Consider the following 27,422-nt stretch of genomic DNA (forward strand, 5'->3'; position numbering starts at 1 on the left):
GTAGCTGAAAGTTTGACTCTGTGACTGTACAGTGTACTCCAGGATGGCCTCGAGTTTGGCTCGAGCGTCTAGATAACCACGTGCAAAGGTGAAAAAGTTTTTTCTAGTAACCATAAATGGGACATTGGTGGTCTCCGAGCATGATTGAAAGGATTGAAATAGAGGAACGATGATCAATGAATAGCGCAAGCTGTTGGCAGCTACTAACTGGGCGTCTGGCCGCTAGCGGAGCGATGGGATGCCTCACACGAAAATTGCAAGCTTTTTCGTTGGTCTGGCATTCTTTATCAGAGTTTTCCCAGAGGTCGATAAGATGCGCAAACGCGTAATGATCCTACTCGGTGAATGAAAATCTGGCTCGGTGAACAATGTCAGTGTCACTCGTTGCTTTCTTCTCCGTACTCACCCGACCTTTCTCCCAACAGTCACTGTTATCTGGCTTATCATGGCCCTGCGCATTGCCTCGACTCGTCTCAGGCAGGCTGCAGCTCGTTCCATCTCTCATTCCACTGTCCTGTCAGTCCGTGGGCTCGCGACTGCCAAGTCTCCAGTAAATCTCTTCGAGTCACTGGACACTTTTACTGATAGGCATGTTGGACCAGACGATAATGAGACCGAGTTCATGCTTTCAAAGTTGGGCTTTGACTCCATGGAGTCTTTTCTAGCTGCTACCGTGCCGCAGAACATTCGCATTGCTGGCTCCACCATCAGTAACGCGTCCATCCCAGCATTGAGCGAGACAGAGCTTCATGCAAATGCGAAAAGGCTCGGTCAGAAAAATGAGCAGTTCAAGAGCTTCATTGGGATGGGATACCACAATGCCGTCGTGCCCCCCGTTATCTTACGGAATGTGTGTTACACGCTATCAGCTACTCCGATATAGTGTTGATCATGTCCATAGGTCATGGAGAACCCTGCGTGGTATACCCCCTATACTCCGTACCAGCCTGAGATTGCCCAGGGTTAGTTTCACTTATTTTGCTATATCATTTCTTTTAACGGTGCCAACAGGTCGTCTCGAGTCATTGGTCAACTTCCAGACGATGATCATGTCCCTTACAGCGATGCACATCTCAAACGCGTCCCTCCTCGATGAAGCAACCGCTGCCGCAGAAGCCATGGTCATGGCATACGTGCAGTCTAACCAGAAGAAGAAGACATTCTTCGTCGACAAGGCAGTCCTTCCGCAGACCATTTCTGTTCTCAAGACGCGTGCCAAGGGCTTTGGCATCAATCTCGTCGTCGGCGACGCGGCTGATGCACTTAAACATGACGCGTTACGCGCCGATATCGCCGGTGTCCTTGTTCAATACCCTGACGTGAATGGCCTCGTTACAGACTACAGCGATTTCACGAAGCAGGTGCATGAAGCAGGCGCACTGGTCGTTGTCGCGACAGATCTTCTTGCTTTGACACTTCTGCAGCCTCCGGGTGAATGGGGTGCCGATATCGTTCTTGGCAACTCTGCGCGATTTGGTGTTCCTGCAGGTTACGGAGGTCCTCATGGTGCTTTCTTTGCCGTTTCAGAGAGGCTTAAGCGCAAAATGCCTGGTCGTTTAATTGGTCTGAGCAAAGATACCATGGGTAACCCCGCATATAGGCTGGCGTTGCAGAGTAGGTCCTCCCTATTATTTTCTATGCCGTGTTCTCATCAATGGCGTGCAGCCCGAGAGCAGCACATTCGCCGTGAAAAGGCCACTAGCAACATTTGCACCTCGCAAGCCCTTCTCGCCAACATGGCCGCTATGTATGCAGTATATCATGGCCCCGTTGGACTCGAGCGCATCGCGAAGAAAGTACACTTCCTCACGCAGATCCTCAAGTTTGCCGTCGAACGCCTCGGATTCCGCGTAATAAACGCGTCCTCCTACTTCGACACGCTCACTATTGACGTCTCGAAGCACTGCGCGAATGCCGAAGTCATGCATGCCGCTGCTGCGTTGCTGGGCCTAAACCTCCGAAGAGTCGACAGGAATACCGTTGGTGTCACTCTCGACGAGTCAGTAGGCCAAGAAGACCTCTTATCCCTCATACGCGCGTTCCACATCGCCGCCTCGGGTCCAGAGCCCAATCTCGCCGACCTTCCCGCCCCCAAGGAACCTGCCTTCCCTCATCAGCTCGTGCGCGAGTCCAAGTTCCTCCAGTACCCCGTATTCAACAAGCATCACAGCGAGACGGAGATGCTCCGGTACATCTTCCATCTTGCGAGCAAGGACCTCGGTCTTGTGCATGCAATGATCCCGCTGGGCAGCTGCACGATGAAGCTTAATAGCACGAGCAGCATGATCCCACTCACGTGGCCCGAGTTTGGCGGTATTCATCCGTTTGCACCGCACGAGCAGGTTGAGGGATACAGGAAGATCATCAAGGTTTGTGATGTTGAGCCGTAATCAGGACAAATACGTCAACTAATATTATTAATAGGAACTGGAAGACGACCTTTGCAAGATCACCGGTTTCCATGCATGCTCTGTGCAGCCGAACTCGGGTGCGGCAGGTGAATATGCTGGTTTGACTGTCATCCGTGCATACCAGGACTCCCGCGGGGAGGGACACCGCGATGTGTGCTTGATACCCCTTAGTGCGCACGGCACGAATCCTGCGGTGTGTCTCGTATTGTCGTCTGTCAAGTGATAAAACTGATGGAGGTGATAGTCGGCTGTCATGGCGGGCTTGAAAGTTGTCCCGGTCAAGACACATGCAGATGGGAACTTGGATCTGGAAGACTTGAAGACAAAGGCCGAGAAACACAAAGATAACCTCGCGGTCTTCATGGTGAATATTAAGTTGGTGTTGATTAGGATTAAAATTCATCCCAGGACAGATTACATACCCCTCGACGTTCGGTGTCTTTGAAGATGGTATTGCTGATGTACGTATCCTTATCTGCCATGCTTATCTAGAATGCTCAAGTATGCGTCACAGGCCTGCAAGATCATTCATGACTGTGGTGGACAAGTATACCTGGACGGTGCAAATCTCAATGCACAGGTTGGACTGACGAACCCCGCGGTCTGCGGAGGCGATGTTTGCCATCTCAACTTGCACAAGACCTTTGCAATGTGAGTTCGAGCAATGACTTGTATTGAGATATGCTCAAGTACTTTTCACAGTCCCCACGGAGGCGGAGGACCTGGTGTCGGACCCATCTGTGTTGCCAAGCACCTCGCACCCTTCCTTCCCTCGCATCCCCTTGTTAAGACCGGCGGCAATGCCGGCATCGATGCTGTCTCTGCCGCCCCCTTCGGCAGTGCATCCATCCTCCTCATTTCCTGGGCTTACATCAAGATGCTCGGCGGCAACGGCCTTTCAGAGTCCACCAACATCGCTCTCCTCAATGCCAACTATATGGCGCACCGACTTGCAGGACACTACAGCCTCCGGTTCAAGAACAAGAACGGGCGAGTCGCTCATGAGCTGCTGATCGACCTCGCGGAGTTTGATAAGGCTGCAGGGTTAAAGGTGACGGATTTCGCGAAGCGGGTGCAGGTGTGTGTCCTTAGAATTGGGTGTTGTTGTTGCTGACTGGCGCACCAAGGATTACGGCTTCCACCCTCCTACATGCTCATGGCCCATCTCTACTTGTATGCTGATCGAGCCTACCGAGTCCGAAACACTCGAAGAGATCGACAGATTCTGCGATGCTATGATTCAGATTCGGAAGGAAGCGGAAGATATCATCACTGGCAAGCAACCCAAGGATAACAACCTGCTCAAGAATGCACCGCATCCGCTTTCGCTCATGGTTGCATCTGACAAGGAATGGAACCGGTTGGTGGTCTCCCGAGGTTGCGTTTCGTAGTATGGCTGACACGCCCCTTGTAGTCCTTACACGCGCGAAGAGGCTGCATATCCTATGCCATGGCTCCGCGAGAAGAAGTTCTGGCCAACTGTTTCTCGCATAGACGACGGTAAGCTGTCTAGTAAGTGGTATGTAATGCATGGCTTATCTTCTATCATCCAGCCTACGGCGACCTTAACCTTATTGTAAGCAAACAATTTAATTGCTCTTCCAAGCTTACCGTTCCTGTTTCCAGTGCGACTGCCCGACAGTTGAGGAACTTGCGTCCTCGTAAGCTATTCTTATGTTATCACCATCTCTAGACTTTTTCTTGCTCTGGGTCTTTCTACTCCTCTAGAACACACACTCGTCACGCGTAATGCTCAACCACACGCTTTGTACACTTATACCATTATTATTGTATTCACCATCACGAATAGAGTTACGATGATCATTTTGAGTCTACTGTCGTGTGCTCTCTGATGAAATATCCGTCGAGTTCCTTGGGTAACGTATGCCATAGCTGAGGGAGATACCGTTTGATGCGGTCCATCACCTCGTCCTGCTGATTTGTCCGTGCAGCGAACGAAAGAAGTACCTTGACCGTGTTAACATCAGGCGCAACGTTCGGCTGGTCTTTCCCCATCTCCAAACACGCAACCTTGAGCGCATCATCAAGCTTCCCAACTCGACACATGCACTCTATCCACGCATTCCATGTCCGCAGGTTAAACTTGAACCCGAGCTTGGACAGCTTCAGGCACACCTGTGCAGCCATGGGCCATGCACTCGCAAACCCGCATGCATCAATGATAATCGCGACGCTCGCTTGATTGAAGCGCCCCGTGATAAAGAGCATTTCCCAGACGCGGTATGCCTCCGCGAACAGGCCAACGCGCTGGTAGCTGTCCATCAGCTGGTTCCAAAGCACTGTATCAGGCGTGAAGGAGGGGTCGAGCGTTAGGTGGTCATGCGCCCTTCGCACAGCCGCTGCAAGGGCATCACGCTCCTCAGGCGGCAGTTCCGCTGAGAGTAACGCGAGATGTCGGAGGAGGATAGTGTACACGGGAGCTGTGATCTCAACCCCTGCCATCTGCATATCCTTCACTACTTCGAAATAGTGCCACACGGACGGTAATGTTTCCTGGCCTCCGAATGAGAGCTGGGTCAGGGTATGAAGGATGGCTTGGTAGCCTTTGGCATCGAGGCGAGGCGCATTGGGACGTTTGCATATTTGTTTGTAGGCCTTCAATGCGCCATCGAAGCTGGAAGTACACCGCATGGCAACGATTGCCAGGGCAGAAACGGCCATCGGGCTGTCGAATTCAACATTTCTGGCCTCCATGTCTTCAAGAAGGGAAAGCGCAATAGGATAATATTTTTCGACGTTCTTGGAAGCACCGAAAGCGCGGAACAAGATGTTATAGAGGTTGGCATCTGGGCCCGAGGAATGTCGGCGCCCCGGAGGTTGGGGTTCTTGCTTTGACTGGGTGATGGGAGCAGCCTCAGCAAGGTCCTTGTAGAGTTCTAATGCTCGGTCAATTGCAGCGTCATCGAGAGTACTCGAAGTGGTGCAGAGGGCATTGACTAGTGGGTGTACCAAGGGCGTACCGGGAGTAATCCCAGTAGCCTTGGACTCCTCGTAGATTGACAGAGCACCTGTCAGGTCGCCGATACGCACGGCATTACTGATCAAGATAGCCCACTGAACTACGGATGCCTTCAGGCGCAGTCCAGTTTCCGCATATCGAAGGTGGTCGAGACGATGAGTATGCCGGACTAGAAGTGTGAGAGTGTGCGGATTGGGTCTAAAACCATCTCTTTGCAATGACTTGCATAGAGTTACAGCTGCAGCGATACCACTGTTCTCGGCTTCTCTCTCTATGCTCTCTGTCCACTCGATCATTTTGGGATCCGTCGTCCTCGACCTTGCCCTAAAACGTTTCCAATATACGTCTTTAATCTCCTGAGCTCGATCCGCAAGACCAAGTTTGACAAATCCATCGTAGAGAAATTTCGCGAAGTTCTCATCGTATGTCAATGAGGTATGTTCCATGATATCTAGTGCGTCATAAATTTTCTTGATTGGAGCACCAGTGTCGAAGAGGGCGTTGAATAAAATTTCAAATGTTTTGATGGTGGGACGACGTCCAGAGCGATGCATCTTGGAGATGCTATGATGAAGAAACTTCACTAGGCCAGATTCAGCACACCACTCGAAGAACATGTGCCATTGCAGAAGGGTGGGCGTTATGTTTCTCGGCTTCTGAGGCATGTCCATAAGCCAGTTGAAAATCGTTTGCGGGTTGCCGTTCTTGATCAGGCCGCGGAGAATGACATTGTATACCCTCACCCCCACTTCGACACCGCAAAGCATGGGCAAGTCGACGAGGATTTTCACCACCATATCCAAATCATGGGGCCTGCCCGACATAGCTAATACTGATAGCGCGTCGTGGATCTCCTCTTGTGTGAGGGGTGGAACCGTAGGTTTATCCTTTCCTTCGTCGTTCAACACGCGAAATAGGCCGTAAAACTGCTGGTGCAGAGCGCCAACATTTGCTGTGGGGATATACCGCCGGATTTTGTCAACAATGACACCGACATCTGCAACATAGGAAAGGGAGGGGTCGTGGTTGGTAATCAAGAATCGCCTCTGGTCCCCCTTGACGCGAAAGGCGGGTGCTGCACGGCATAAAATAGGTGGCCTCGAGACGGAACGGGTGAAAGAGCATGCAGGGTATCCTAACCGAGCAACAGCGTGGCTAAGGGACATTCATGCGCGCGCAGATACCTGTGCTAGTAGTTTTGCCTGTCAGATAAAATATGGACAGTCAGTGTCTAATTCCAAATGTTTTCAGTGCAGCCGTACCAACTTAGTTGCAAAGGAAGGGTAAAGTGCCGTGGGAAAACTATCGAGAAGACGTGTTCAAGCACCGTCAAGAACGCATTTCTCACTTATTTACTACCATGTCTGAAAAATTGAAGGAGTTCATCGACATTCCTCAGCAGTTCGTTCGCGACGGCAACCAGGTTAGTGTCGCTAAGCTCATGCTTGAAGCTTACTGACTTGTTCTGCCTGCCAGTTCCTTACACGTTGCACGAAACCCACGCAAAAAGGTGCGTTCTGAGTTTCATCTACATATCACACATGATGCTGAAAGTACAATTACAGAATTCATTCAGATCTGCAGGGCGGTCGCTGTTGGCTTTGCTGTCATGGGTTTCATTGGATACTTCGTAAAACTCATCCACATCCCAATGTGCGTCTTACACGTCGCCTCTCATGCTTCGCAAACTGACATCGTTTTTCAAGAAATAACATTCTCGTGTACGTTTTACTATTTTTTAAAGTGCTGCTCTGTGCTCATGTCCGGACAGCGGAGGGGCATGATCTATATCTCTCGTTAATATGTGTCCCATCCTTGCGTGTCGTATACCTCGGGTTCAATTGGACAGGCGCTCTGTATCGTATCTCCTTTCCCGCATTCCTAGTCACTTGTCAAATGATAGGCATGCATCAGACTATATTAATCCACAGAATACTGCGATGCGGTCCTCCGTACTCCTGTATTGAAAGTCACTTGGCGGGTGGCTCTCAATGGCGAGCGTGCGCGTGAGAGAAATATATGTGATCCCTGCCTGCTATGGTTCAGCTGAAGCGGCTCGTAGTAATGAATTTGAGGCTGCAGGACGGGCATTCGGAATCTCTGGTGCTGCTTCAGCAGGCAGTTTGCGCTTACGCAGACAAGGGAACCACGCGCAGATCATATCCTGTTATGTCCGTCAGAACACATTTCACAATATTCATGCCCACTCATTCTCGTACCTTTTGTAGTCCAAATACGAGTGCTGAAGCCAAAGGCACTATAGGAATTGAATGTCTCAAGGTCGCATTCTCCCAAATGAAGCTAAAAATTCCTCACGAGCTGCAGGAATTATATGATAAGTTTCGGCTATGGGCTGCTCAGTCAAAAACACAATGGCTGCCCTAGTAGGCTATGAGTATATCCCGCAAGTCCCACGAATCATCTTCAACACACATTAGAGCTGCCCACGAATACAGGCAAAACAGGCCAACTCTGAAAATGAGTGAGGTTGAAGGTCGTCTAGGTCCTATGAGCGGGAATGAATTCTGGATATGTTTCCATCTGTGGTAGTATTGGATGGTGATAGCCGCTGCAAGAGAATACACGATTAGTCTGTCATTGTAAGTGTCCCGACACCTATCAAGTTACCTTCAAAGCACAATACCAATGCCATCATCGCAACGCAGAACGCTGGAACTGCCAAGGCTCTAAAAGGTTCGGTCAGCATGTCTTGAAAGCACTAGATGAAATATGCGCATGTATACTCACAGTGAGTGCACATAAAACGTGCAGAAAAGACCATTCAACGGCTGTGCAGAGCCCTTGTGAAGTTCTGTTAACTGCAAATATCTCGTCAAAACGCAATTTCCCGTCGTGAGCTAGATTACAGACAATCCATGCACCGATGGAAAACCCCGCAAACACCATATATGGCGGTGATATTATCTGAATGGACCTACTTAGTCCATTTCAAATCAATCCATGTAATTCTGCCATGTACCCACCAGGAACCTGCAAAGCCATCGAGGAAACTTCTCAGCAAAGTGGTGTTCAAAATTTTGAATGGTTGTCCAGGTCTGTGAATTATTCACATCAAACATTATGGCGCGAGAAAGCTACCGCAGGGACCTACATGGATAGCAACACCGACAACCGCAACTGTGGCCCTGGCTGACAGTGAAACATGCACCAAGCTTCCTCACAAGATGACAACTCACATCGGGGCAGCTCCATATATCATGGCTGCTTGCGCCATGCAGACTGTTCGGTAGCGATGATGTGTGTCTTCTCCTGTGTACAGACTGATAGATGTATAATGCTAGAATCAATTTGACGGAATTCAGAAGATTAGAGCCACTTACTAGAGAGAGTGTATTATCGAGTAGAACACCCAAGTCATGCACAGATTTATCAAAGTTGGATGCCAGCACAACTTCTTGTGAAGTAGGGCAGTAGTGACGATGACCGGCAATATAATATGGCCCCCACTTATTAAGAGGAAGAGATAGACAGAGATAAGATGCTTAAGGTTTGGTGGAGTCGGGTCTTTGGCAGAACTCTTAGCAGTAAAGACTCACCACTAAACCAACCACTTACGGGATACATAGAAATCGACCATAGACCCGCGCGGCTAGTGAGGCTTGGTTACTGATCAACCACGTAGAATTGTAGTGGGAGAAATGACAGTGACTCGATCATCACGCTAGTGCAGCTGCTAATATCATGCGGATCTAGCAATCTGTCCTCTGCCGCTGAGGCCAAGTCCCAATCTTATTATTTACGTACGTTCATCTGTACCCGGTTGATGGAAGTTGAACGACATCGCTTGGGATAGATGCAAGAAATTCACAGAACGTAGAACGCGTTTGAGGATCCAAACACGAGCAAATGCAGACAATCGTCGAATGATATCCTGAGAGCACAATATCAATGTGTTAATCAAAACAAGTCCATATTGTAGAAATAGCCGCAAACGTCACATGAATCCACTCAGCCCCTATCGAGTCTCCACCAGCAGTAAAGGGAACCGAGTAGAGACTTTGGCAAGCTCCACAGCTGGTAAAAATGTGGTGTCTGCCACAGGCACACCGTAGGTCAGCAGCGCACTCATCTTATCTGCACCTTCCTTTACGGGTTGCATGGAAGAGGAAGGCGGAACAAGCGCTGAAAGTAACATCTGAGTCCTCGTCAAGTATTCCTTGGCAGCTTGTTCTGGATCGGGCTGTAGATGGCCCCTTGAAGATTGGACCTGTAAATCCCATTATTAAGATGTTACATCGCAATGATGACGGGCACGTACTGCAGGCTGCAGCGCAACGATCAATTTGTCAAGCGAAGATGACTCAAGTGCATCAGGAGGCCAGGCCGACGCAAGGCATCGCAGGAAGGTTGCATCATTTAATATCTGCACATTCCGACTTGTATCACCGTTCAGCATAGCATGTGTAAATGTGTCGATGAATAGGCTAAGGAGCGATGACGCTATGCTGGTGAGTTGTGACGGATGGTGCGTGAGACCCAAGCTATGCAAGGAAGTTGATAAAGCATGTATGCTTTCCATCAGGGCTGGTGACGGCCCTGTAACAGGGGGTGCTGGACGGTGTCAGAAAATGTCTTGCAAGGCAAGCAAAAAAACTGACCAGCAAGTGGTAGATGTAAGAATTTTGCGTCCTTTTCATATACTGAGATAGCAGAAGAAATAGTGTGCTCCTTCCACCGGTTGATGATTCGATCAAATAGCAAACCGGTTTTGTCTCGAAATTCTGAACACGATTTGATGTTAACAATGAGGTATGTTTGATGACGATGAGCATACCCAGTGCAGTAACCTCATCACAACCTATATTGTCAAGGAAAGGCGATGCCAATGATATTTCGATCGCCACTCGACTGAGGAAGATCATGTTTCTCATAGCGCTAATGGTGTCTTTTGCTACTGGTGAGTTTGAAGAGCATTTGGATGCAGTGTCGTCTTACCTGGCTGGTTCATCAGTTCATCAGCAGTTGAAGCAAGAGCGCCGGCGATCATGGAGCAGAAAGTCTTCGCCTCCGGGAGATGTGCCTCAACCAGATTGAAAACCAGCCTCCTAGATGTCGCAGGTTGATCAAAATCGTCAATTAAAACAAAGATGTGAACGTACTTGCTACTCTCATCTGAGCTAATACGAGCGTAGTCTTTTTGCAATGAAGCTGCAGACTCCTCGAGAATACTTAAAAATGTCTGCAGGCGAGGTGTCCGACCACGAAGTTGTGATTGCAAAGCCGCTCTATATTTTTGGTATGGGAGTTCGTACGCTGAAGATCCATTTCCTGCTGGGGGTGGGGGTGGAACGGAGCGGGACACATATACGCTGTTTAGAGGAGAAAAATCTGATCATCGAGCGGTTCTTTTGAATCACGTTCTTGAAAAGAGCACCTAGATACATACCTTCCGCAACGACTCCACTAGTAGAAGTAAGTGAAGACAATGCCTTCAAGAACTGCTCTTTCGCCCGGTAAACAGTATCGGTCCAGATGGTGGTAACTCGTTTTCTGACAGCTTCTTCGAATAAAGTATCGAGTGCTGTCTGTTCCGTTGTTACCAAACCCGATTTGAGCAGCCATTTTCGCAAGGAGGACCTAATATTCCAGACACTCTTCACATTGTCCAACTCCAGCAACCAGCGATCCAAAGAATCCCGAAGTATAGAGCAGGACTGGTCAAACCAAGTTCGTAGTTTATCCTCCAGAAAGTGTCCTGGCACGGTAGATGAAGCGGAAGATAATTCAACATACGGTTTGTATGACCTGATGCCAGCTGGAAGGAGAACCAAGTATGACGACGATGGAAGTCCAGAAAGAACCGTCTGGGTACTCAAAGCCAGTTCAGAGGGAAGTGCAATCTCTAGGTCAGATACGGCGGGCGATTCAGTATGCATCTGCTCCAGTACGCGGATTGCCAGGGCTAGCTGCGTGGGTCTCTGACTTTGGAATACACTCCGGGCGCAATTCACGGTCCTTGATATGACCTCCACAAGGTTTAACAGCGAGGATTTCACATCTCGAAGTTTGTTATTGGGAGGTATGCTTGTAGACTGCGCCAGCTTGGAAACCCCTGTAGGATGACCGTTCATCTGTGTCGTAGGAATGCCATTGAGGATTGTAGTTGCCATGATAGTTGAGTTTTTTGAAACCAGTGTATGCACAGTCCGCGTTCTTTGGGAGAGATACATCGTCAGAGTGTCTGTCAAAGGTCTCAACTCGAGGATATGGAGAGTCAGAATAGTTGCGCAGGTGTCCTAGATTAGGATCATGAGAAGATAAAACGCGCAAAGTAAAAAAGCGAACCTCGGGTGACTTCTCATGTGTCCTCAGAGATAATGTGGCTCTATGGATAATCTGAGAACGGAAATGAGATATAGTCTCCCATTGTCGCTGGATGAGCGGAAATTGTTCCTGAATGCGAAATGTCAGAAGGCGAGAGAGGAACGTAGTGTCGAATTTACCGCGATATTGATGCCTTGATTTAACCAACTCTCCTCATCTTGGTCGTCATCATGAGAAAGTGCCCGGTGCACGACACGTGCCAACATATATAACCAGGTGGCATGGAAATACTTTTCTCTCTCAATAAGCCTCCACAGATGTTCTGGAGCATCAAGAAGTAGCTTTATGTGGGCAGAGAGTACTTGTAATGTTTGCAAGTGCGAGTCTGAAATACGAATGTGAAGTCATGCAATGCCATAGTGCAGACTAGTACTGACCTTCCTTGCCTACATTGGACGTAGGATTTCGCCTGGACGGCTGTTGCTGAGACGCAATAGCATCTTTAGTCTCCTGGAATGCCTCTTGTACACGCTTTGCGGACTTAGACATGGAAATTATGGACGTTGAGGCTTGTAGGAGATCGCGATATCGTTCCCTACGCTTTCAAAGTACAGTCAAAGCGCGAATTGCACTCGCGCAAGAGCACGCACCCGACCATAACACGAAGCTCCTCCTGCTTGGCCTCAGCATCAGATCTGAGGTCTTGTTTTGAGCCAAGGCGACTGGCAAGAGTATGTCTTTGACACACCTTAGCTGAACTTGTTTCGCCCTAACCTCGGGAATAGTAAATTTCGCGAAGAGTTCATCTGGGTTTATGTCCGCAGTTTCATCTTGTACCCTGGTGGATTGCACGCTCGAGGAATAGGTGAATGAGACTGAATGAGGGAACTTCAGTGCTAAAGGAGACGGGGCGAATGTTGATGCTGGAGTCGAATGGGATGGTTCTGCAAGGCTCTTGATCGAACCAAACGATGCAACCGATACGGTTGATGGTCGCCGAGCCATACATACAAGATCGTTAATGTCCGACAATAAGATTCACGCTGGTGGAAACAAGTCGTGCCAGTGGACAACAGTCTTGGTATATTACGTAACCACGAGGCTATTGCTATGTAATTTGGACAAAGTAAAAGTGAAGAGGTGAGATGTACTCCGTGGATATTAGCTGCTGAAGATGATCATTAAGCCGTACACTATCGTCTCTCATCGTCAGAACCTGATGTGTCTGCTACGTCCATCTCCACAGGGCTAGGTTTTCTTTCATTTTGTGCTGGGGCAGGCGCGGCTGGAGAGGGTCGCGAAGACTGGGCTTGAGATGCTCCACTCTGGGTTGGCGAACCACTGGAGGAGTTGGCCAGTCGCTGGTCAAGTGCCTTCAGTGCAAGTGCCCTGAAAGAAAGAGTTAGCGTGGTTGATTGGGCAAGAGAAGCGAACACTGACCGTCGCCTTTCAGCTTCGGCTCGAGCTCCACCTGGGACCTGACTATACCCACCAGACTCAATGTCATGAGGCACAGAAGTAGGAATAAGGTGGAAACGTGTTGCAAGTTTGTACACTGTGTGTCCGAGCATTGATAGCGGTGTGCTAGGGGGGGGGAGAGGATCGGTATCTGTGGCAAGAAAAAATTGAGATACTCACTGGAGGAACGGAGGGAACCAGCTTGTCAAAGCAAATGTTTCGCTCCGGTCTCCATATGTCACTACCCCTCCTAGGGAGTCGCTAACACTGCGCTTATAGAAGCGGAGATATATCCACGACACAAACCAGCCAAACTGAATGAGAATATATGGGCATTGGAAGCCAAGCAATGTCATAATGGTCGAAAAAGTCAAGTATGCCATAGGAAGCCTCTACAGACGGAGTGAGATTGGCAAGTGATGGATGAATTTTTTTTACCTTGACGCGGGCCTTGATGAAGCCCAAAATTTGCACTTGGTGTTCGGGAATAACTTGAGTAAACGCAACAAGCAGACTGATAAATAGTGCCATTTGACCATGATATTCCATGCCATATCTGCGTTGTCCAAGGATGTGAGGTGCTGTTGTCGCAAGATGTGTGTGAAACTTACAAGAACAACTCGGCATTACGCGTCGCAGCGAATTCAATCCAGTTGAAGGCGCACGCGATGATATTCGGTCCAGTCACGCATACGACAATAAACTTCAGAGTTTCGACAGTCCCCCACAGGCGCTCAAAATAAGTTAACGAAGCGGGAATGACAAGAAGCGAGATAATGAGCTTTCAAAAATGTTCAGTATCAATATTTTTCGTTTTCAATCATCGATAAAACAATACTTGCCTCGATGACGCTGATTTCGACCAGGGCTGAAGTTGCCAATGTCCAAGGAAAGAACAGGCTTGTTCCAGGCGACAAAGTCAAGTATGGGGTTGGGACATAGCCTGGTGTCCATTTTATCCAAAGATACAATGCCGAGGAAGCTAAGGTAGCCGCAGTGAAAAAACGCGTCACTGGTGGTACAGAATTGATATATTGCAGCGGCGTCGAAAGGATAGCCATTGCGACACGGTAAAATCAGGGAAGACCGTCGGGTATGGCTAATAGAGATCCCAGTTAGAGCCAAATCTCACGAGTGTACTGGAGACCGTGGCTGTCGTCGAGAGCGTCCTTGAAACTGTTGCACTGAATGAGCCCGATGTCGCAGGGCAAACTGTACTGCAAGTTTGCTGCTGTTTGCTTGTAAGCACAATGACTTTCTTACGTCAGCAGACCTTCCTTACTTCTCCTTGTCATCTGCTCAGGCAGCCCCCGATGGCAGACTACGATTTTCGCCCAGGAGGCTCACTCAAGTTCAAGGGCGGCGTTGCTGAAGGAGGTATCGTCAAGAAGTGTGTATCATCAGTTCTTACTATTCAGTGCATCTGACAGATAAGCAGAAAGAAGAAATCTAAACCCAAACCCAACTCACAATCTGATAGTACGAAGGACCGCGAGCGTGAACGAGTGAAGGAATTATTATTCAAAGAGGAGGCAGAACTTGCTAGTGGCTCAGCGTCGGGGAGTAATTCTCCTGCTCTACCTGGGAATAATGACAGAAAAACCGACGCGGAGCGACGTTTTGAGGAAGCGCAAAGGCGAAGGGTGAGTTTTGCGGTCGAGAAAAAAGCTCTCCGTATATTGACTTCAAAACCCAGCTCGAAAGTAAAGTGGCTCAATTGGCACGCAAGACACACAAGGATCGTGTTAACGAGCTGAATGCCAAGCTTGAGTCGCTCAGTGAGCACCACGACATTCCCAAGGTGTGTAGTACGATTTCATGATGGTCCGTGCAAAGTCTCACGACATTCTTTAGGTTGGTCCAGGATAATATTTGCAAAAATTCGCGTTCAGCACGGTGTTCGGGTCGAAGACTCTGGTTTTGTGCGGGCTCGCGATGCAGAATTTCAGTGGCGACGACTATCTTCATATCATCATCATGTCTTTGTAGACTGCTTGAAATTCATGTATTTTACACGCGAAGTGCCTGGGGTTCCACTATTGCCACATATTTGTATAGGTTGGTTTGATATAAGTAGCCACGGATGATGCGGGTCATAAATCCGTGACCACTCTTGACCCTTTCCTTCACGTTCATTCTCTGCATCATGTCTGCTGCACCGCAGACAGAAAAGAAAGGGCACATCTGCCCTCCCTCAAATGCTAAACACCCTTCCGATAGATGGGAGTCACTATTTGTGTATTCCTTCATATGCAAGTTCTCGAATCTGAGGTCGAAGGTGGAGGGATTGGAAACACCGATGGAGTGAGCACACACCCGCACTACATGCACCTCACTCGCGTCAACTGAACACGCGATTTGCCCCGATGACAGCTTTGAAAATGCCCTCTTGACGCATGGCCCAGATCCCATACTCCAAAAGATTTTACAACAGTTCATACTGAATCTGCGCCCGCAGACGCGTAATTTGAGGTGAGCATTGTTTGTTACAGCTCGTTCACACAAGGGGAATGTTTGACCGTCGTTGTGTTTTGTCAGTCTTGATCAGATCTCTGCCACTTTGCATGCTGTCCTTGCAGACGCATTCAAGGCATCGGAGCGAACTGTTTTCTGGGACGACGAACTAAGGGCGAATGTGAACCCTTTTGCCGATTTAGAAGGCGGGTTTTTCACAGCCGATTGGGATCTCAAAGTTTGTCATTGTCTTGCCATGCTGTACGAATTACCCCTGAGAGCGCGTCACGTTACATTCCATACAGCTCCAAGTTCTTCGCCAGCTCGTGGAATTGCAGCTTACGCACTCCATTGACATAAAAAGCACTGTTGATCGTGCGTGGGGCGTGATGCAGAACAAGCACAAGAAGAAAGACCCTGAAAATGCACCTCCTGAATCCAATGATTCCAAGAGCCAGCAGAATCTGCAACTCGTTCCATTAGGCCAGGATGCACAACGCAAGCGGTATTGGGTTGCAGATGGTTCGTGTGTCTTTCATTTCAAGCTCCTCGCCCTCTTTCGTATTTGTGTGTATTTGGTGCGAGGCCGCATTTTTTTGGCCCCCATGTTATCCGGCGTTAGCCGTCTGTAACGATTTCCGGCTGACTCCCGTTGTAATCTATCTTAGATTCCCCGCGGATATACGTTTCAACTAACCCCTGGAAAATCACTGCGACCTTCCAGGCAGTCTCTTCAACGCGTGAAGAGTACCTTGCCGTGATTGAGAAGCTGAAGGCATCTTCCCCGCAAGGCGATCGTAAAAACAAGCTAGAACAGGCCCATACTGCACTCGTCAAGGCACTCGAAAGTCGGATAGACATTATTGACGCGGACTTAGCGGTGAGTATTTGTTTGTCCTGATCGGTAGTAAATAATAGATATATCCTGCTCCCACTTGAATCGCTTACTAACCAATTGTTCAGCGCGTACAAAGGGCCCGCAAGAAAATAGAGCAGCGTCAGATACTCATGGCGCAAGCTGAAATTCGACAGACTCGCACACGGCGGCAAACTCGACGGCCCGACTACGTGTACCATGACGCCGAAAGCGGGGAGGCAAGCGGTTGGCATCAAGTTCAATTTCGATTGCTAACTTATTTTTACGATCAGGATGACGCCGATGAATATCAATTTGAGGAAGACAATGACTATGATGACGAGCAGTTCGGGGAGGACACCTTTAGTGGCTCCCGATCACACGGCCGTCGACAGCCGGGGGCTACTGCGCAGCGGAGATCCACTCGCGCCACAAAAGCCAAGCGACCCTCCCCTGATTTGTCTGCTTTTGAATGGAAAGGCGAAAGGAGGTCAGCTCGCCTTGGCCCCTCTGAAGAGATACCTATGGAACGTCCATTAAAACGTGCGCGGACGGAAGAAAGCACGATGAGTTCTACTTCTGCAGGCTGGCCCCCAGTCTTGCCAGCCGAACATTCAAACGGCGTTTCAAAGGCAAAAGCAAACGGCGCAGCAGCTGTCAAACCAACTGAGATTGCAGTTGAACAGCTCGGAGGGAAAAAGAAGAGCAAGTTTTGGTTCTACGCTGTGGAACCGATCTCTGCGCCTTCTGACGTCCTCCCCCCTGGTGGCAGTGGTTCAACCTCCCTGAACGGTCATGAACACAACGGAGATACCGGCCCCTCCGGCACCAGTAGTAACACTTCGATCCCGACACATGGCAAAGGAGATGAGATGGACATCGACGGTCAGAGAGAGTTCAGTTTGTCACCAGTCCCCCTGGAAGGATTGCGGAGTGCATAATTTTCCATCTCATCGCTCCATTCGACTCATGGCATTTTATTCTTTTTTTCACCATTTTACTCGCACTCCATAATATTCCACATACCAGCAAAGCCTCATCCATTGATCAGCCTAGTCTAATCATTCATTTTATTACTCCTTACACCTCCGACCTATGTAAGTCTTGCAGTGATGATAAAGCAGTGGACTTTTGATCCTCCACATCTGTACTATATATCTATTCAATTTTTTTCCAAAATGTTGCAAGCTTATCACCTCATCTTGTACCCCCATGGGCGTTTGATTAGCGGCCACGACATTGATGTTTTTAAAAGTGTAACCAACCTTCCTAATGACAGCTGGAGGATTTTGTTTCAAGGCCGATTCAGAGCGCGCGTGTCCTCCGGTTGTTGGTCGATTGCTTTTAGGTAATAATTAATAAGTACTTGTGCGGGTGCAATTATCGGACCAAAAGTTCACCGTGAAAGCCTTTGGCGGACTTTGCTTGAAGAAGTCAAGACCACCTCCAGCGCTATCGAATGATTGCACGCATCGCGGAGAATGCTCTCAAGAAGATATCTCGATCTGTACCAAAGTTTCGTGGTGATCTTCGCGCTCACGAACTTGGTCTGGTTCGCCGAACAGCATCAACTCTGGTGAGACCTCCGTCCTCAGACGATGCAGAACTGGTCTCTCTCTTCGACCAACCGCAAACAGGGCAGAAAGCCTCACCGTTATTTGTCACAGGCATTTTTCAGCACCCTCAACTGACAACGCCGGCCGCATTCAGTGCGCTCGCTGACTCAACCCTCGTACGCGCGCAACTCCTAACAGAACGAATATTGCGGGCTAGGGAATCTCGATCCGAGCTCTTCAAAGTAATCAAGAACCTGGACAGACTTAGCGATCTCTTGTGTGGCGTTATCGACCTGGCAGAGCTCTTGCGGAATGCACATCCTGATGCTCAGTGGGTGGATTGCGCTACGGAGAGTTATGAGAAATTATGCGAGTTCATGAATGTACTAAATACTAATGTCGGGTTATATGAAGTGAGTCATGCACTTTTGCTTGTCTTCAAGATGTCACCTTCTTTACCAGGTGTTGCACACTGTACTACACGACCCAGAAATCGTCAAGTCCCTCAGTCAGGAGGCCCTTCAAACCGCGCTCATATTCTGGCATGATTTCGAAAAGTCTGCTATCAAGCTTCCCCCAGAACAAAGGGAGAGATTTGTATCCCTTTCGTCCGAGATTTTGTCTGTGGGTCACGAGTTTGTCACGGAAGCTTCTGCCCCGCGACTACCTGTGAAGATCAAGCCATCTGAGCTCGAAGGTTTGAAGGACCAAGGGATGGGCGCTCGTCTTAAAAGACAGGCATTTTTTACGCAGAAGGACTTACTAGTCTATCCGGGCTCTCATCAAGCCTATATGATCATGCGCGCGGCGCCTCATGAAGAACCACGAAGAAAGGTGTACATGGCAGGTCATACGAGCAGTGCGGAACAAATTGACCGCCTTGAGCGGTTACTGCACGCGCGTGCACAGCTAAGCCGCCTGGTGGGCTGGGACAGCTATGCCAGCATGACGCTCAGCGACAAGATGGCGAAAACTCCGGGTGAGCGGTTACGTGCGGTAGCATATCGGCTAGTCCTGATATTCGAGTTACGTAGAAAATGTCAATCATTTTTTGGGTACCTTCTTGGATCGGACCACGCTTGTTGCTCGCAAAGCATTGCATACGTTGAGTTTGCGGAAGCAAGCGCATATTAAATCGACGAACCTCCCAATCATAGAGGCATGGGATAGGGATTATTATTGTCCACCCGAACCGCCAGCACCGCCAGTTCCTCTCCCCCCTCTTTCACTCGGGCGTGTATTTATGGGCCTTTCACGGCTATTTAAACACCTCTATGGAATAACGTTACGACCCGTTGATGTCGCATCTTCCGAAGTATGGCACTCTGACGTACACAAACTAGAAGTGGTTGACGAAGACAGAGGCGTCGTTGGTTGGATATATGCTGATCTCTTCGCCCGTAGCGGGAAGTCACGCGGAGCCGCTCATTACACTGTCAGATGCTCAAGACGAACTGACGATGACGATGAAGCTGGCGACCTGCGAATATCCGGAACAGATGAATTCGTTCGTCCTTCTATCGAATTTGAAGCCACTAAGCGGCACAGACTACGCGGAGAGCATGGTGAGTTCCAGCTGCCATTGGTAGTCCTGCTTTGCGATTTTGTATCGCCGTCGATTGCTCGGGGCCCTACCATTCTCGAATGGTATGAAGTCCAGACTTTGTTCCACGAAATGGGACATGCTATGCATTGTGAGAGTTTTTCATTCTCGCTGTGTTCATGACTACTGACAAGATAACAAACTTGAAGCCATGATCGGTCGGACTGAGTACCACAATGTTTCAGGGACGCGCTGTGCGACCGACTTTGTCGAGCTGCCTTCCATCCTCATGGAACACTTCCTCAACTCCCCCAAAGTTCTCTCCCTCTTCGACACCGACGGTTCTTCTATCATCAACCAAACCGGAAACCACCACGAAGATCCTTGCCGGTACATCGATACCCATAATCACATCTTGCTTTCTCTGCTTGATCAGGTATACCATTCCCCCTCCGTCCTTGAGCCGGGCTTCGACTCGACGACCGCCCTCGCAAACTTGTACAACACTCGTGGGCTAATCCCGCATGCACCTGGGACGTCGTTCCAGACCCAGTTTGGGCACCTCTTTGGGTACGGTGCAACGTATTACTCGTATCACTTCGATCGCGCTATTGCATCCCACGTGTGGCGGAAGATCTTTTCTGCTGACCCACTCAACCGCGAGCTGGGAGATAAATACAAGCAGGAGGTGCTGAGGTACGGTGGTGGGAGGGACCCTTGGATGATGCTCAGCGCGCTGCTCGATGCACCTGAGCTAGAGGTCGGCGACGCAGAGGCGATGCGAGAAGTTGGTAGATGGAGGATGGAAGATGGAGTCGTTCCGGAAAGACATTAGGATCTACGTTACATGAAACTATCCACCGCTGCATGTTTTCTCTCAAACTAGATCCTAGAGCACGGTTATTGCAGGAATTACAACATATTTCTTTTGATTGATTCCGGTACATACAGCGTAATGCAAAGCCAATGAAAACAATATTGTGTACATGCTAAAGACAATGTAAATGCGCGATGAGTGTCATACATAATGGATGATGCAGATGTAGGGTATATTATGCAATGTGCCATGTGCACGATGATGAGCAGAGATATGATATGAATAATACTTATATCTAGATAAACCGGATAACGCATATGGGCAGCATATGGGTGATCATCTAACTCTGGAATGAGTAAATAAAACAACCAACAAAGAAAAAGAACACTTACACAGACACTGCTAGATCTTGCTCCAGTAGCCGCGTTTGCTCTCTGAGATGTTGGAGTTGCTCCAGCTTCGCCAAGCGAGCACAATCGGCAGACGAGGGAGGCTCAGGTTGTGGAGCAAATAATAACGGGGGGAGCTGGATCGCAGAGAGATCAATCTCTGGTAATAGTTGTGAGAAGTCATCGCAAGACGATGGCAGCGAAAATTGATCCATGTCGGACAGGAAGGGTTGATCAGTGTTCAAGAAATCCGTCCAACTGAAACAATTAGAAGGTACAAGGTCAACTGAGGGCTGCGAGATGATGTTGAATGCTGTAGAAGGTGCAACTGCCTCGCCAGAGTTATCGGGAGCAATTGCAGATAAAGCGTTGAGGAAATTGTCAAGGTGATCGAGACCACCAGGTGGCGCAGAATGGGGAACGTGGGAATGTTCATCGAACAATGGAACTGTCGATTCATGAGCAGGGATCTTAGGATATAATAGAACACGTACGGTCTACCAGAGTGGGCAGGGTGTAATTTTGTTCAGAGGGTTGTTGGACGGAATTTATTTGCGTGTCAGGGAATGTGTATCCGTTGAAGACTTCAATGTCAAGAGGGGCAAACTGATCGAAACTGACGTTCTCGACAGGACCAGGAATCTCGAAGAAATTCGTCTGGAACCAGTCATCGATGCCTGGCTCGAGAGGAACGGATGCTCTTGGAAGAGGATCAGACACGGCATGAACACGGGGTCCATTAAGGAGACCTCTCGGACGCTTGGGCACAGCGTGAGTATCAGTGTCTGATAATCTTCGCTTTCGTGAAGACCCTGATGATGGCTGAGGCGGAGCCACAATCTCGACTCCATCATTGGCATCCAGCCCATCGCTACTTGATGGGGGTGATGGTAAGGAGAGAATCTCCGCAGAAGGGGTCTGGATCTTTGCACTAGACCTGACGAATGACAATCAGTGATGGCTGGCTGGAGAAAAAACGATGACTTACCGAAGGCGTTTCATCGGCCGATCTGCACATGGTAATTGGCTATAACCAGTTGATTCAGGCGATGTAGAGGCACGCCGCTTCCGGCCAGCGAGTACGGGAGGAGTGAAATCGTCTCCCTCGTCTTCGCTCTCGTCTGTCCATGATTGTTCGAGCGTAGGAACGGGAGATGGAGAGCGTGAATGACTGGGAGATGGGTACGAAGTTGTGTGTGTCTTCTGGGCCTGCCTTTCAAACGCTCTTTGTAGTCTCCGCATCTCCTTGTCTTCCTCACGTCGTCTCTTTTCCTCTTGTGCATGCTCTTTCTTCTCCTGGTCCAGTCGCAACCTATCCGCTTCTGTCATATCCTTAACCACTGCGTCAAGGTCGCCTGCAAGGGCGCTCTTGGTGAAAATAGAGGCATAAAGGTCATGTGCGGCGGCCTTCATCTGCAGGAAGTCGTGGAAGACAGGATGCGGAAGGACGCGGGCAGGGTCTTCTTTGACCAGAGCACGACAAGCTGCATCAACAGTGTCGGCTCGACAATTGTTGAAGTGTTTGCGGCAGATCGTTGTCCAGCCAATGCGACGGCGAGCGCTGACAAACCAAACAGAAATGGAGTTCAAGGAACATCCAGAGCTCTTGGCAATACTTGTTTTTGTATCAGAAGATGGGTAAGGGTTGTCGATATTAGCGAGCAGCCATTTGTAAGCTGTTTCGATGAACGGGGGTAAGGAAGATTCCGCTGATTGTGCATTTTGTGTTGGGAGTATTGATGAAGGCGATATAGTGACACGATTGAGATCATGTAGAATGCTCCCCAAGTCATTAAGAAATAGGTTCATTGATTCTTCATTTGTTTTGTGTAAGTCAGAAAAACAGCTCGAGATGAGAACAACCCTTGAAGCTACCGCGCTCGCGAGTGATATGGTGTCGTTGGATAGTTCTCCTGCGGAGAGACAACGGGAATAATCTGCATGCAATGAATCCCAAGATGACTGGAACGATATCAAGGAGGCTTCGCCGAGCGAAATTGAATCAAGTAGGGAGTTCTCTGCTTGTTGGAAGCGCTGTCGTATGTCTTTTTCCATCCTGTAAAATTTGATGGAGAGATGAAGATTGTGGACTCGGTCGTTGGGACTTAAAGTATGTATGTATGTGTTTGACAGACAATGCGGGATTTCAATTTGCTAACTGACAATTTATTACCAAATCAGCAAAATAAACACTGATCTTCATTGTCCGCAAGATATATTTCAACCTGGTCGACCATACCCCTTGAATCCAACTTTTCCGACAGACCAAATGACGTCTGTTGACTCGATCCTAAAGCATATCTTACTTCGTGTTCAAGACATCCAATGCCTCACCAGTACTCATCCATCTATAACATCGTCGCGCTCGATTACACCTCAATTATATTCTCCACAACAACCTATTGCTAATATTTCCCTCCCCGACCCGCCCCCATTACAGCCTGCCCTTATGGCTGCTGGTGCCTGTCCAGAAATTTCACTGGCGATGGACCAAGAATACCAGAAACGGGCTGCTGAATTGCGAGCTTTCTGTCACTCAACTGTAGGCCATGTATGCTCAAATCAGGCGCAGTATTCGCCCAAGTTTCGCTATGTCCCCGAACAAAAACTCCTACCCGCATTCACCGAGCTATACCTCAGACAGCTTGCCGCTTGGAGAGAAGATTGTGTCGTCTTGTATCTTAAACATTCATCGACAGTCGACAATGCACAACGTTCAAGTGGTACCACAAAATTTAATCATGTGCGTTTAGTGTTCTACCTTCGCCCGTCCAGCCCTGTGTAATGTCTTTGTCCATCTTATCGTAACAGGAATATGTTCCGTTGCTTGAATACTTCTTCGCAGAGAACCCGTTTCCAACTCAGGCAGACAAAGCTTTCCTTGCAAAGAAATCAGCAATGTCATATCGTCAAATTCATGTTTGGGTACGAATTGTTATCGGTCTACACTGGGTCTTGATCTTGAAAATTCCAAGTTTCAAAATAGGCGTAACAGAATGAAGAAAGAAGGTCAGGTGTTAAGAAAGAAACCAGTGGCTGAGGGTGCCACTCTTCCGTTGGATAACCTGTACCAGCGTATGGAGAAATTCATCGTACCGGAAGAAAGGAGGGCGCACACGGCGCATTCCAGTCTTCCAGATCTTCCTACCAAGCAAGGAGACGAGATGGTAAGTGCAGTATCCCCTTGATCTTCATTTTATTCACAAGGTCTTGTCTAGATGTCTATAACAGACAACCGATGCAACCCACTTGAGTCTCTGGCGCCTTTGCACGCATTTCCATCGGAGTATCCCCCTTCATGCTCGTATGATCCTTTCCCGTCAAGGAATGGCGTCACGAATTTTGGTGCGCCAGAATGGCTCCGGCGCCCAAGTAACAAAGCTGTTCGACGTCCTTCGTTGGACATTGATGGGCTCGTAGACTACTTCTCGAGGATAAATATTCTGGATGATTCTGGTTCGCGTTCACGCGGCAGCGTCGATTCATGTGCAGCTGTAGCTGCCATTACAGTTGTACCCTTCCCTGCACCTCTGCCTGCCCTCATTCGGGGGACAGCTATGCATACCGCACCCGTCCGCGCTCCCCTACTTTCCGTTCCCGCAACCGCATCTCGTCGGCATGTTTTCAACACTCCCAGTCCGCAATCAAGACCTATCACATTGGTACCGGCATCCGAGGCCCCAACAGGCCAGAAGGTCCGCCGCCGGAAAATGGCGCCTTTGCCGAAACGCATCCCTCATGGGAACCCGATATCTCATCGTGGAGTCACGCCAGCCGTTTCGGAGGCATCTGTCGCCTCGCCTTCGCAATCGTCGTCGCGTTCGTCTTCATTTGGGTCTGAGAGTTCCTCGCAGAGCCACCTGTTCTCAAGCACAAGCTCCACATCAAGCAGTTCCTCTAGTCTCATGACGCCGCCACCATCATCCCCCTCACCTCCCATGCATCTCGGGTCTCCTTCAGCATCATCATTCAATTTCTCTTCAAATATGGCCGATCTGTTCGGCGATGCCTTGGAAAGCATTCCCTCGCCGGCCGAGGGACTTCAGCTTGATTTTAATTCAAGCATTTTTGGGGATGCGCACAATCTGAAGTCACCAACGTTTGACTTCTCCTTCGGTGCACCCCCGGCAGCGAATCTTGTTCGCGCACGGTCATAAGCCGCTCTGTAGTAAGGTGTCCACGGACTTCATATTCGCATGCTCCAGATAGAGCTTGCTTTCTACCTTTGGCACGCCATGCCTCACTGCTGCGGAACATCCAGCGGTGACGAAGGGCTACGGCAGCGCCCTAATGCATTACTTCATCTAATACCCTGAAGCGGATCCTATGCAACCAATACAAGTCCTATGTCTATGATAGTGCATCTTGACTTATGCTGTATTTTACTGCTGTCTAATCACTGCTCTTGCATTTTCTAGTATATATTCCCTTTCTCGCAATATCCTTGCTTTTTGCTCATTCGATGTTGTCTAGTCATTGTTATATGGATCTGTACTTGCTGTATGTATGCTATGAACAATTGGAACTGGATACTGGATGTATTGTTGTCACTGAGCTGAACGAAACCGATCACAGCTACCGAGCGTAAGGAAAAGCAAAAACAGTTCTCTTTAATTGGGTATTAGTCCAAGGGTTTTACAAAACTTCGTAGGTAAGCACTAGATTTTACAAAGCAAGTTCACACATAGGCGGCTTCACCCAAGATACAAACTTATAACAGTCTTCTTTCCTCTCGACGCATCTACATGAACTTGCTTGCCTAGAAGACAGGGTCAGACGTCATGAAAGATTAAATCGGGAATTGATGTACCATGCCCATGATTCCGCTCAGGCCTCCGCTGCTGCCACCACCGATGAAGCTGCTCATCTCCTTCTTCATCATTAGCTGCATAGCGTAAGTAGCAGCGCTGTTCATGGCGCTTTGTTTGGCCTCGCTAGATCCTCCACCGGACTGATCGAAGAGCTTGGAGGCATTCTGCATGGCCATGCCAATAAGCTTGCTCTTTATGTCTCCACCACCACTTCCGCCGCCGCCGCCGCCGCTCATCATGTCTGTGAACACCTGCAATTGTATGCGCATTTGTGAAGGCAATATTAATCGTCTTTGATAATGGCTTACCTTGAAGGCTGCAGCTCCACCCAATGCATCGGGTGCCATGCCTCCTGGGCCATCGCCCTCAGAGCTGAATGCCTGGTGATGAGCATTCTTGAGGTTTTGGACGCCATCCTCGTCGATGTCGCCTTGTTGCTGGACGGACTATGATTCACAGTAAGGAAGCGATGTCTAAATACGTTCGGGGAACAACAAACTTTGTGCGCATGGGAGAGCGCATGGCTTAAGTAGCCATGGTCTTCAGAGTCGACGTGCTGGCTCACTTCGTCCGAGTCGTCTGTCTGCTTGTGAGTACCACGGGAGTGATTGATGATCAAGTAAACGACATACACGACGGCCTGGAAGACTGAGGAGGTCGGTTATCGGGAGAGTTGAACTCTCGGCCTCCAGTCTTGTGTACTTGGGCTGTCACTGTGTTTCAGCCCCTCCCCCAGTATAAATGATAGATGAGTCTACTTACACTGCTGAGACTCAGAGTATGTCTCGTAACCTTGCTTCGCGAGATTAATGAAAGTATCCTATAGATCTAATCAATTGATGATCAGTTTGTACAGCGCAAAGCAACTTACCATGATGATGGGAGCTTAATGGGAGCTTGAGTGGTAGATATAAGCAGCTGATGCCTAGGCGTATTATCTGAGACTCGAGAGATCCGGGGCACTGCAACAGCCCCATCGTTATCACCCCGGCTTTGACTGCGATCGCAGTTAGCCGGTTCTTATCTAATCTCAGCCACTTCGGTTCCTTGAATTAAAATCGTTCATCGTCACGGTCAACGTTCGCCTTGACAGGGTGGTTGGTTCTAGTCTCGAATTGACAGGGTTAGAACGTTCCCTGTCAATAGACCATCAGTTAGTCGAGGCTGGTTCGAGACTAAAAAATACGTTGATGCCAGACCAGGTGAGTGTATAGCCCATCATCATGCTGTCACTTGGCCCTACCATCGATGTGAATTTGGTGCGTAATGCATCACCTCGTGGAACTCAGTTCAGCAATTTACAGTTTGAGATTGAAATTTGGGTCCGTCCTCTTCGGCCTCAGTCCTTATGGACCCTCTGCATCGATAGACCACGGGGTCATTTCGTTATATCGCTATTTTTGCGAAGTAGTAAACAGCGACTTCCACACTGCAAAGCCGGCACAAACGATGGGTATGACGGTCTCGTCCACGGCGTTATCGATATAGGATTGAACAGCGTCACATCGGCAAGCAGACCAGTGCGCTAGGCTTTACTGCCGGCTGCATTCACTCGTCTAGTGTTGAATTGACATTCCCGGACGTTTACTGAAGCTCCGATGTGCCAACGGCGAACTGCGTCTTCAGCCGAGGCCGGGGGATGCTATCTTTCCCTGACAATTTGAACCGATTCTTCCGAAACCTGACATTTATACTTCGTCATCCGTGACCCAACCCCATGTTCAAATGCGCGCTTCAAGTAATCACTCCGCGCCTTCGGCGATGTAGAGGATTCTGTCAAATAATTTATTCCCTCTATTCTTTCAAGAAACCTAGTTCTACGTGTCAGTGTCCTTACCCAGTTCGATCACATCTATCACTAA

General features: G+C 49.0%; 12 protein-coding genes across 12 annotated transcripts; 6 read left to right on the top strand and 6 right to left on the bottom strand.

Annotated features, from left to right (window-relative positions):
• The first annotated feature begins 70 nt into the window (after nt 1-70).
• Nucleotides 71-4,232, top strand: DEU56DRAFT_768119 (glycine cleavage system P-protein-domain-containing protein). Its single transcript, XM_041351217.1, has 13 exons — nt 71-850; nt 902-962; nt 1,012-1,614; nt 1,666-2,369; nt 2,425-2,604; nt 2,656-2,775; nt 2,825-2,872; nt 2,926-3,062; nt 3,114-3,489; nt 3,539-3,771; nt 3,826-3,911; nt 3,965-3,987; nt 4,038-4,232. The coding sequence occupies exons 1-13, from the start codon at nt 446-448 to the stop codon at nt 4,074-4,076; spliced, it is 3,015 nt and encodes a 1,004-aa protein (XP_041214812.1). The 5' UTR covers nt 71-445; the 3' UTR covers nt 4,077-4,232.
• Nucleotides 4,233-6,683, bottom strand: DEU56DRAFT_976162 (uncharacterized protein; the record flags this gene model as incomplete). The annotated part of the gene is made up of 2 exons (XM_041359599.1): nt 6,654-6,683; nt 4,233-6,593 (listed from the first exon to the last, which is right to left on the bottom strand). The coding sequence occupies exon 2, from the start codon at nt 6,555-6,557 to the stop codon at nt 4,233-4,235; it is 2,325 nt and encodes a 774-aa protein (XP_041214813.1). The 5' UTR covers nt 6,558-6,593; nt 6,654-6,683.
• Nucleotides 6,684-6,751: 68 nt separating this feature from the next.
• Nucleotides 6,752-7,175, top strand: DEU56DRAFT_906770 (secE/sec61-gamma protein; the record flags this gene model as incomplete). Its single annotated transcript, XM_041356844.1, has 5 exons — nt 6,752-6,814; nt 6,868-6,901; nt 6,957-7,044; nt 7,098-7,112; nt 7,163-7,175. The coding sequence occupies 5 exons, from the start codon at nt 6,752-6,754 to the stop codon at nt 7,173-7,175; spliced, it is 213 nt and encodes a 70-aa protein (XP_041214814.1).
• Nucleotides 7,176-7,285: 110 nt separating this feature from the next.
• DEU56DRAFT_314823 (uncharacterized protein) lies at nt 7,286-8,929 on the bottom strand. The gene is made up of 12 exons (XM_041345608.1): nt 8,733-8,929; nt 8,589-8,672; nt 8,504-8,537; nt 8,376-8,447; nt 8,263-8,316; nt 8,140-8,210; nt 8,020-8,078; nt 7,825-7,960; nt 7,708-7,772; nt 7,611-7,648; nt 7,477-7,555; nt 7,286-7,423 (listed from the first exon to the last, which is right to left on the bottom strand). Exons 1-12 carry the CDS (start codon nt 8,768-8,770, stop codon nt 7,380-7,382), a joined length of 774 nt encoding a protein of 257 aa, XP_041214815.1. The 5' UTR covers nt 8,771-8,929; the 3' UTR covers nt 7,286-7,379.
• A 26-nt stretch (nt 8,930-8,955) lies between these two features.
• Nucleotides 8,956-12,736, bottom strand: DEU56DRAFT_768141 (uncharacterized protein). Its single transcript, XM_041351218.1, has 12 exons — nt 12,425-12,736; nt 12,327-12,371; nt 12,114-12,271; nt 11,856-12,061; nt 11,698-11,805; nt 10,799-11,648; nt 10,512-10,740; nt 10,348-10,457; nt 10,187-10,297; nt 10,011-10,133; nt 9,671-9,963; nt 8,956-9,619 (listed from the first exon to the last, which is right to left on the bottom strand). The coding sequence occupies exons 1-12, from the start codon at nt 12,679-12,681 to the stop codon at nt 9,368-9,370; spliced, it is 2,742 nt and encodes a 913-aa protein (XP_041214816.1). The 5' UTR covers nt 12,682-12,736; the 3' UTR covers nt 8,956-9,367.
• DEU56DRAFT_768142 (eukaryotic integral membrane protein-domain-containing protein) lies at nt 12,737-14,440 on the bottom strand. The gene is made up of 7 exons (XM_041351219.1): nt 14,417-14,440; nt 13,977-14,365; nt 13,746-13,915; nt 13,573-13,690; nt 13,315-13,526; nt 13,117-13,260; nt 12,737-13,065 (listed from the first exon to the last, which is right to left on the bottom strand). The coding sequence occupies exons 2-7, from the start codon at nt 14,193-14,195 to the stop codon at nt 12,870-12,872; spliced, it is 1,059 nt and encodes a 352-aa protein (XP_041214817.1). The 5' UTR covers nt 14,196-14,365; nt 14,417-14,440; the 3' UTR covers nt 12,737-12,869.
• DEU56DRAFT_768144 (uncharacterized protein) lies at nt 14,406-15,198 on the top strand. The gene is made up of 4 exons (XM_041351220.1): nt 14,406-14,524; nt 14,573-14,777; nt 14,831-14,935; nt 14,989-15,198. Exons 1-4 carry the CDS (start codon nt 14,448-14,450, stop codon nt 15,001-15,003), a joined length of 402 nt encoding a protein of 133 aa, XP_041214818.1. The 5' UTR covers nt 14,406-14,447; the 3' UTR covers nt 15,004-15,198.
• A 41-nt stretch (nt 15,199-15,239) lies between these two features.
• Nucleotides 15,240-17,750, top strand: DEU56DRAFT_768146 (uncharacterized protein). The gene is made up of 7 exons (XM_041351221.1): nt 15,240-15,438; nt 15,508-15,606; nt 15,673-15,826; nt 15,894-16,110; nt 16,257-16,468; nt 16,552-16,683; nt 16,738-17,750. Exons 1-7 carry the CDS (start codon nt 15,281-15,283, stop codon nt 17,383-17,385), a joined length of 1,620 nt encoding a protein of 539 aa, XP_041214819.1. The 5' UTR covers nt 15,240-15,280; the 3' UTR covers nt 17,386-17,750.
• Nucleotides 17,751-17,833: 83 nt separating this feature from the next.
• On the top strand, nt 17,834-20,480 carry DEU56DRAFT_768151 (mitochondrial intermediate peptidase). Its single transcript, XM_041351222.1, has 4 exons — nt 17,834-18,413; nt 18,463-18,979; nt 19,035-19,694; nt 19,753-20,480. Exons 1-4 carry the CDS (start codon nt 17,904-17,906, stop codon nt 20,376-20,378), a joined length of 2,313 nt encoding a protein of 770 aa, XP_041214820.1. The 5' UTR covers nt 17,834-17,903; the 3' UTR covers nt 20,379-20,480.
• DEU56DRAFT_768155 (homeodomain protein 1) lies at nt 20,481-22,860 on the bottom strand. The gene is made up of 3 exons (XM_041351223.1): nt 21,738-22,860; nt 21,244-21,686; nt 20,481-21,197 (listed from the first exon to the last, which is right to left on the bottom strand). The coding sequence occupies exons 1-3, from the start codon at nt 22,802-22,804 to the stop codon at nt 20,749-20,751; spliced, it is 1,959 nt and encodes a 652-aa protein (XP_041214821.1). The 5' UTR covers nt 22,805-22,860; the 3' UTR covers nt 20,481-20,748.
• A 99-nt stretch (nt 22,861-22,959) lies between these two features.
• Nucleotides 22,960-25,326, top strand: DEU56DRAFT_768157 (homeodomain protein 2). The gene is made up of 4 exons (XM_041351224.1): nt 22,960-23,492; nt 23,561-23,674; nt 23,725-23,916; nt 23,968-25,326. The coding sequence occupies exons 1-4, from the start codon at nt 23,019-23,021 to the stop codon at nt 24,904-24,906; spliced, it is 1,719 nt and encodes a 572-aa protein (XP_041214822.1). The 5' UTR covers nt 22,960-23,018; the 3' UTR covers nt 24,907-25,326.
• An 8-nt stretch (nt 25,327-25,334) lies between these two features.
• Nucleotides 25,335-26,577, bottom strand: DEU56DRAFT_768159 (uncharacterized protein). Its single transcript, XM_041351225.1, has 7 exons — nt 26,432-26,577; nt 26,323-26,380; nt 26,193-26,267; nt 26,060-26,139; nt 25,869-26,006; nt 25,560-25,811; nt 25,335-25,508 (listed from the first exon to the last, which is right to left on the bottom strand). Exons 1-7 carry the CDS (start codon nt 26,432-26,434, stop codon nt 25,491-25,493), a joined length of 624 nt encoding a protein of 207 aa, XP_041214823.1. The 5' UTR covers nt 26,435-26,577; the 3' UTR covers nt 25,335-25,490.
• Between the last annotated feature and the right edge of the window lie 845 nt (nt 26,578-27,422).

Source organism: Suillus clintonianus (assembly GCF_016758775.1).
Source record: "Suillus clintonianus strain FC179 chromosome Unknown DEU56scaffold_3, whole genome shotgun sequence".
NCBI lineage: Eukaryota > Fungi > Basidiomycota > Agaricomycetes > Boletales > Suillaceae > Suillus > Suillus clintonianus.

Coding starts and splice junctions, on each gene's coding strand:
- DEU56DRAFT_768157 (XM_041351224.1), top strand. CDS start 23,019: ATGACGTCTGTTGACTCGATCCTAAAGCATATCTTACTTCGTGTTCAA. Junction 23,675..23,724: donor ATCGTCAAATTCATGTTTGG/GTACGAATTGTT, acceptor GAAAATTCCAAG/TTTCAAAATAGGCGTAACAG. Junction 23,917..23,967: donor CCAAGCAAGGAGACGAGATG/GTAAGTGCAGTA, acceptor GGTCTTGTCTAG/ATGTCTATAACAGACAACCG.
- DEU56DRAFT_768119 (XM_041351217.1), top strand. CDS start 446: ATGGCCCTGCGCATTGCCTCGACTCGTCTCAGGCAGGCTGCAGCTCGT. Junction 2,776..2,824: donor ATAACCTCGCGGTCTTCATG/GTGAATATTAAG, acceptor ATCCCAGGACAG/ATTACATACCCCTCGACGTT. Junction 3,988..4,037: donor ACGGCGACCTTAACCTTATT/GTAAGCAAACAA, acceptor TCCTGTTTCCAG/TGCGACTGCCCGACAGTTGA.
- DEU56DRAFT_768151 (XM_041351222.1), top strand. CDS start 17,904: ATGATTGCACGCATCGCGGAGAATGCTCTCAAGAAGATATCTCGATCT. Junction 18,980..19,034: donor CAAGATGGCGAAAACTCCGG/GTGAGCGGTTAC, acceptor CGAGTTACGTAG/AAAATGTCAATCATTTTTTG. Junction 19,695..19,752: donor AATGGGACATGCTATGCATT/GTGAGAGTTTTT, acceptor ACAAACTTGAAG/CCATGATCGGTCGGACTGAG.
- DEU56DRAFT_768155 (XM_041351223.1), bottom strand. CDS start 22,804: ATGGAAAAAGACATACGACAGCGCTTCCAACAAGCAGAGAACTCCCTA. Junction 21,687..21,737: donor CGGCCGATGAAACGCCTTCG/GTAAGTCATCGT, acceptor GTCATTCGTCAG/GTCTAGTGCAAAGATCCAGA. Junction 21,198..21,243: donor CCTGCCCACTCTGGTAGACC/GTACGTGTTCTA, acceptor ATGAATCGACAG/TTCCATTGTTCGATGAACAT.
- DEU56DRAFT_768141 (XM_041351218.1), bottom strand. CDS start 12,681: ATGGCTCGGCGACCATCAACCGTATCGGTTGCATCGTTTGGTTCGATC. Junction 10,458..10,511: donor AGCTCAGATGAGAGTAGCAA/GTACGTTCACAT, acceptor TGCGACATCTAG/GAGGCTGGTTTTCAATCTGG. Junction 10,134..10,186: donor TGATGAGGTTACTGCACTGG/GTATGCTCATCG, acceptor AATCGTGTTCAG/AATTTCGAGACAAAACCGGT.
- DEU56DRAFT_314823 (XM_041345608.1), bottom strand. CDS start 8,770: ATGACTTGGGTGTTCTACTCGATAATACACTCTCTCTA. Junction 8,673..8,732: donor TCGATAATACACTCTCTCTA/GTAAGTGGCTCT, acceptor TACATCTATCAG/TCTGTACACAGGAGAAGACA. Junction 7,649..7,707: donor TCATATAATTCCTGCAGCTC/GTGAGGAATTTT, acceptor CAATTCCTATAG/TGCCTTTGGCTTCAGCACTC.
- DEU56DRAFT_768142 (XM_041351219.1), bottom strand. CDS start 14,195: ATGGCTATCCTTTCGACGCCGCTGCAATATATCAATTCTGTACCACCA. Junction 13,527..13,572: donor TCATCAAGGCCCGCGTCAAG/GTAAAAAAAATT, acceptor CTCCGTCTGTAG/AGGCTTCCTATGGCATACTT. Junction 13,066..13,116: donor GCCGAAGCTGAAAGGCGACG/GTCAGTGTTCGC, acceptor TCTTTCTTTCAG/GGCACTTGCACTGAAGGCAC.
- DEU56DRAFT_768159 (XM_041351225.1), bottom strand. Junction 26,268..26,322: donor ATACTCTGAGTCTCAGCAGT/GTAAGTAGACTC, acceptor ACACAGTGACAG/CCCAAGTACACAAGACTGGA. Junction 25,812..25,868: donor GTGGAGCTGCAGCCTTCAAG/GTAAGCCATTAT, acceptor ATACAATTGCAG/GTGTTCACAGACATGATGAG.
- DEU56DRAFT_768146 (XM_041351221.1), top strand. CDS start 15,281: ATGTCTGCTGCACCGCAGACAGAAAAGAAAGGGCACATCTGCCCTCCC. Junction 15,607..15,672: donor CCGCAGACGCGTAATTTGAG/GTGAGCATTGTT, acceptor GTGTTTTGTCAG/TCTTGATCAGATCTCTGCCA. Junction 16,684..16,737: donor ATGACGCCGAAAGCGGGGAG/GCAAGCGGTTGG, acceptor TTTTACGATCAG/GATGACGCCGATGAATATCA.
- DEU56DRAFT_768144 (XM_041351220.1), top strand. CDS start 14,448: ATGGCAGACTACGATTTTCGCCCAGGAGGCTCACTCAAGTTCAAGGGC. Junction 14,525..14,572: donor GAAGGAGGTATCGTCAAGAA/GTGTGTATCATC, acceptor ACAGATAAGCAG/AAAGAAGAAATCTAAACCCA. Junction 14,778..14,830: donor AGGAAGCGCAAAGGCGAAGG/GTGAGTTTTGCG, acceptor TTCAAAACCCAG/CTCGAAAGTAAAGTGGCTCA.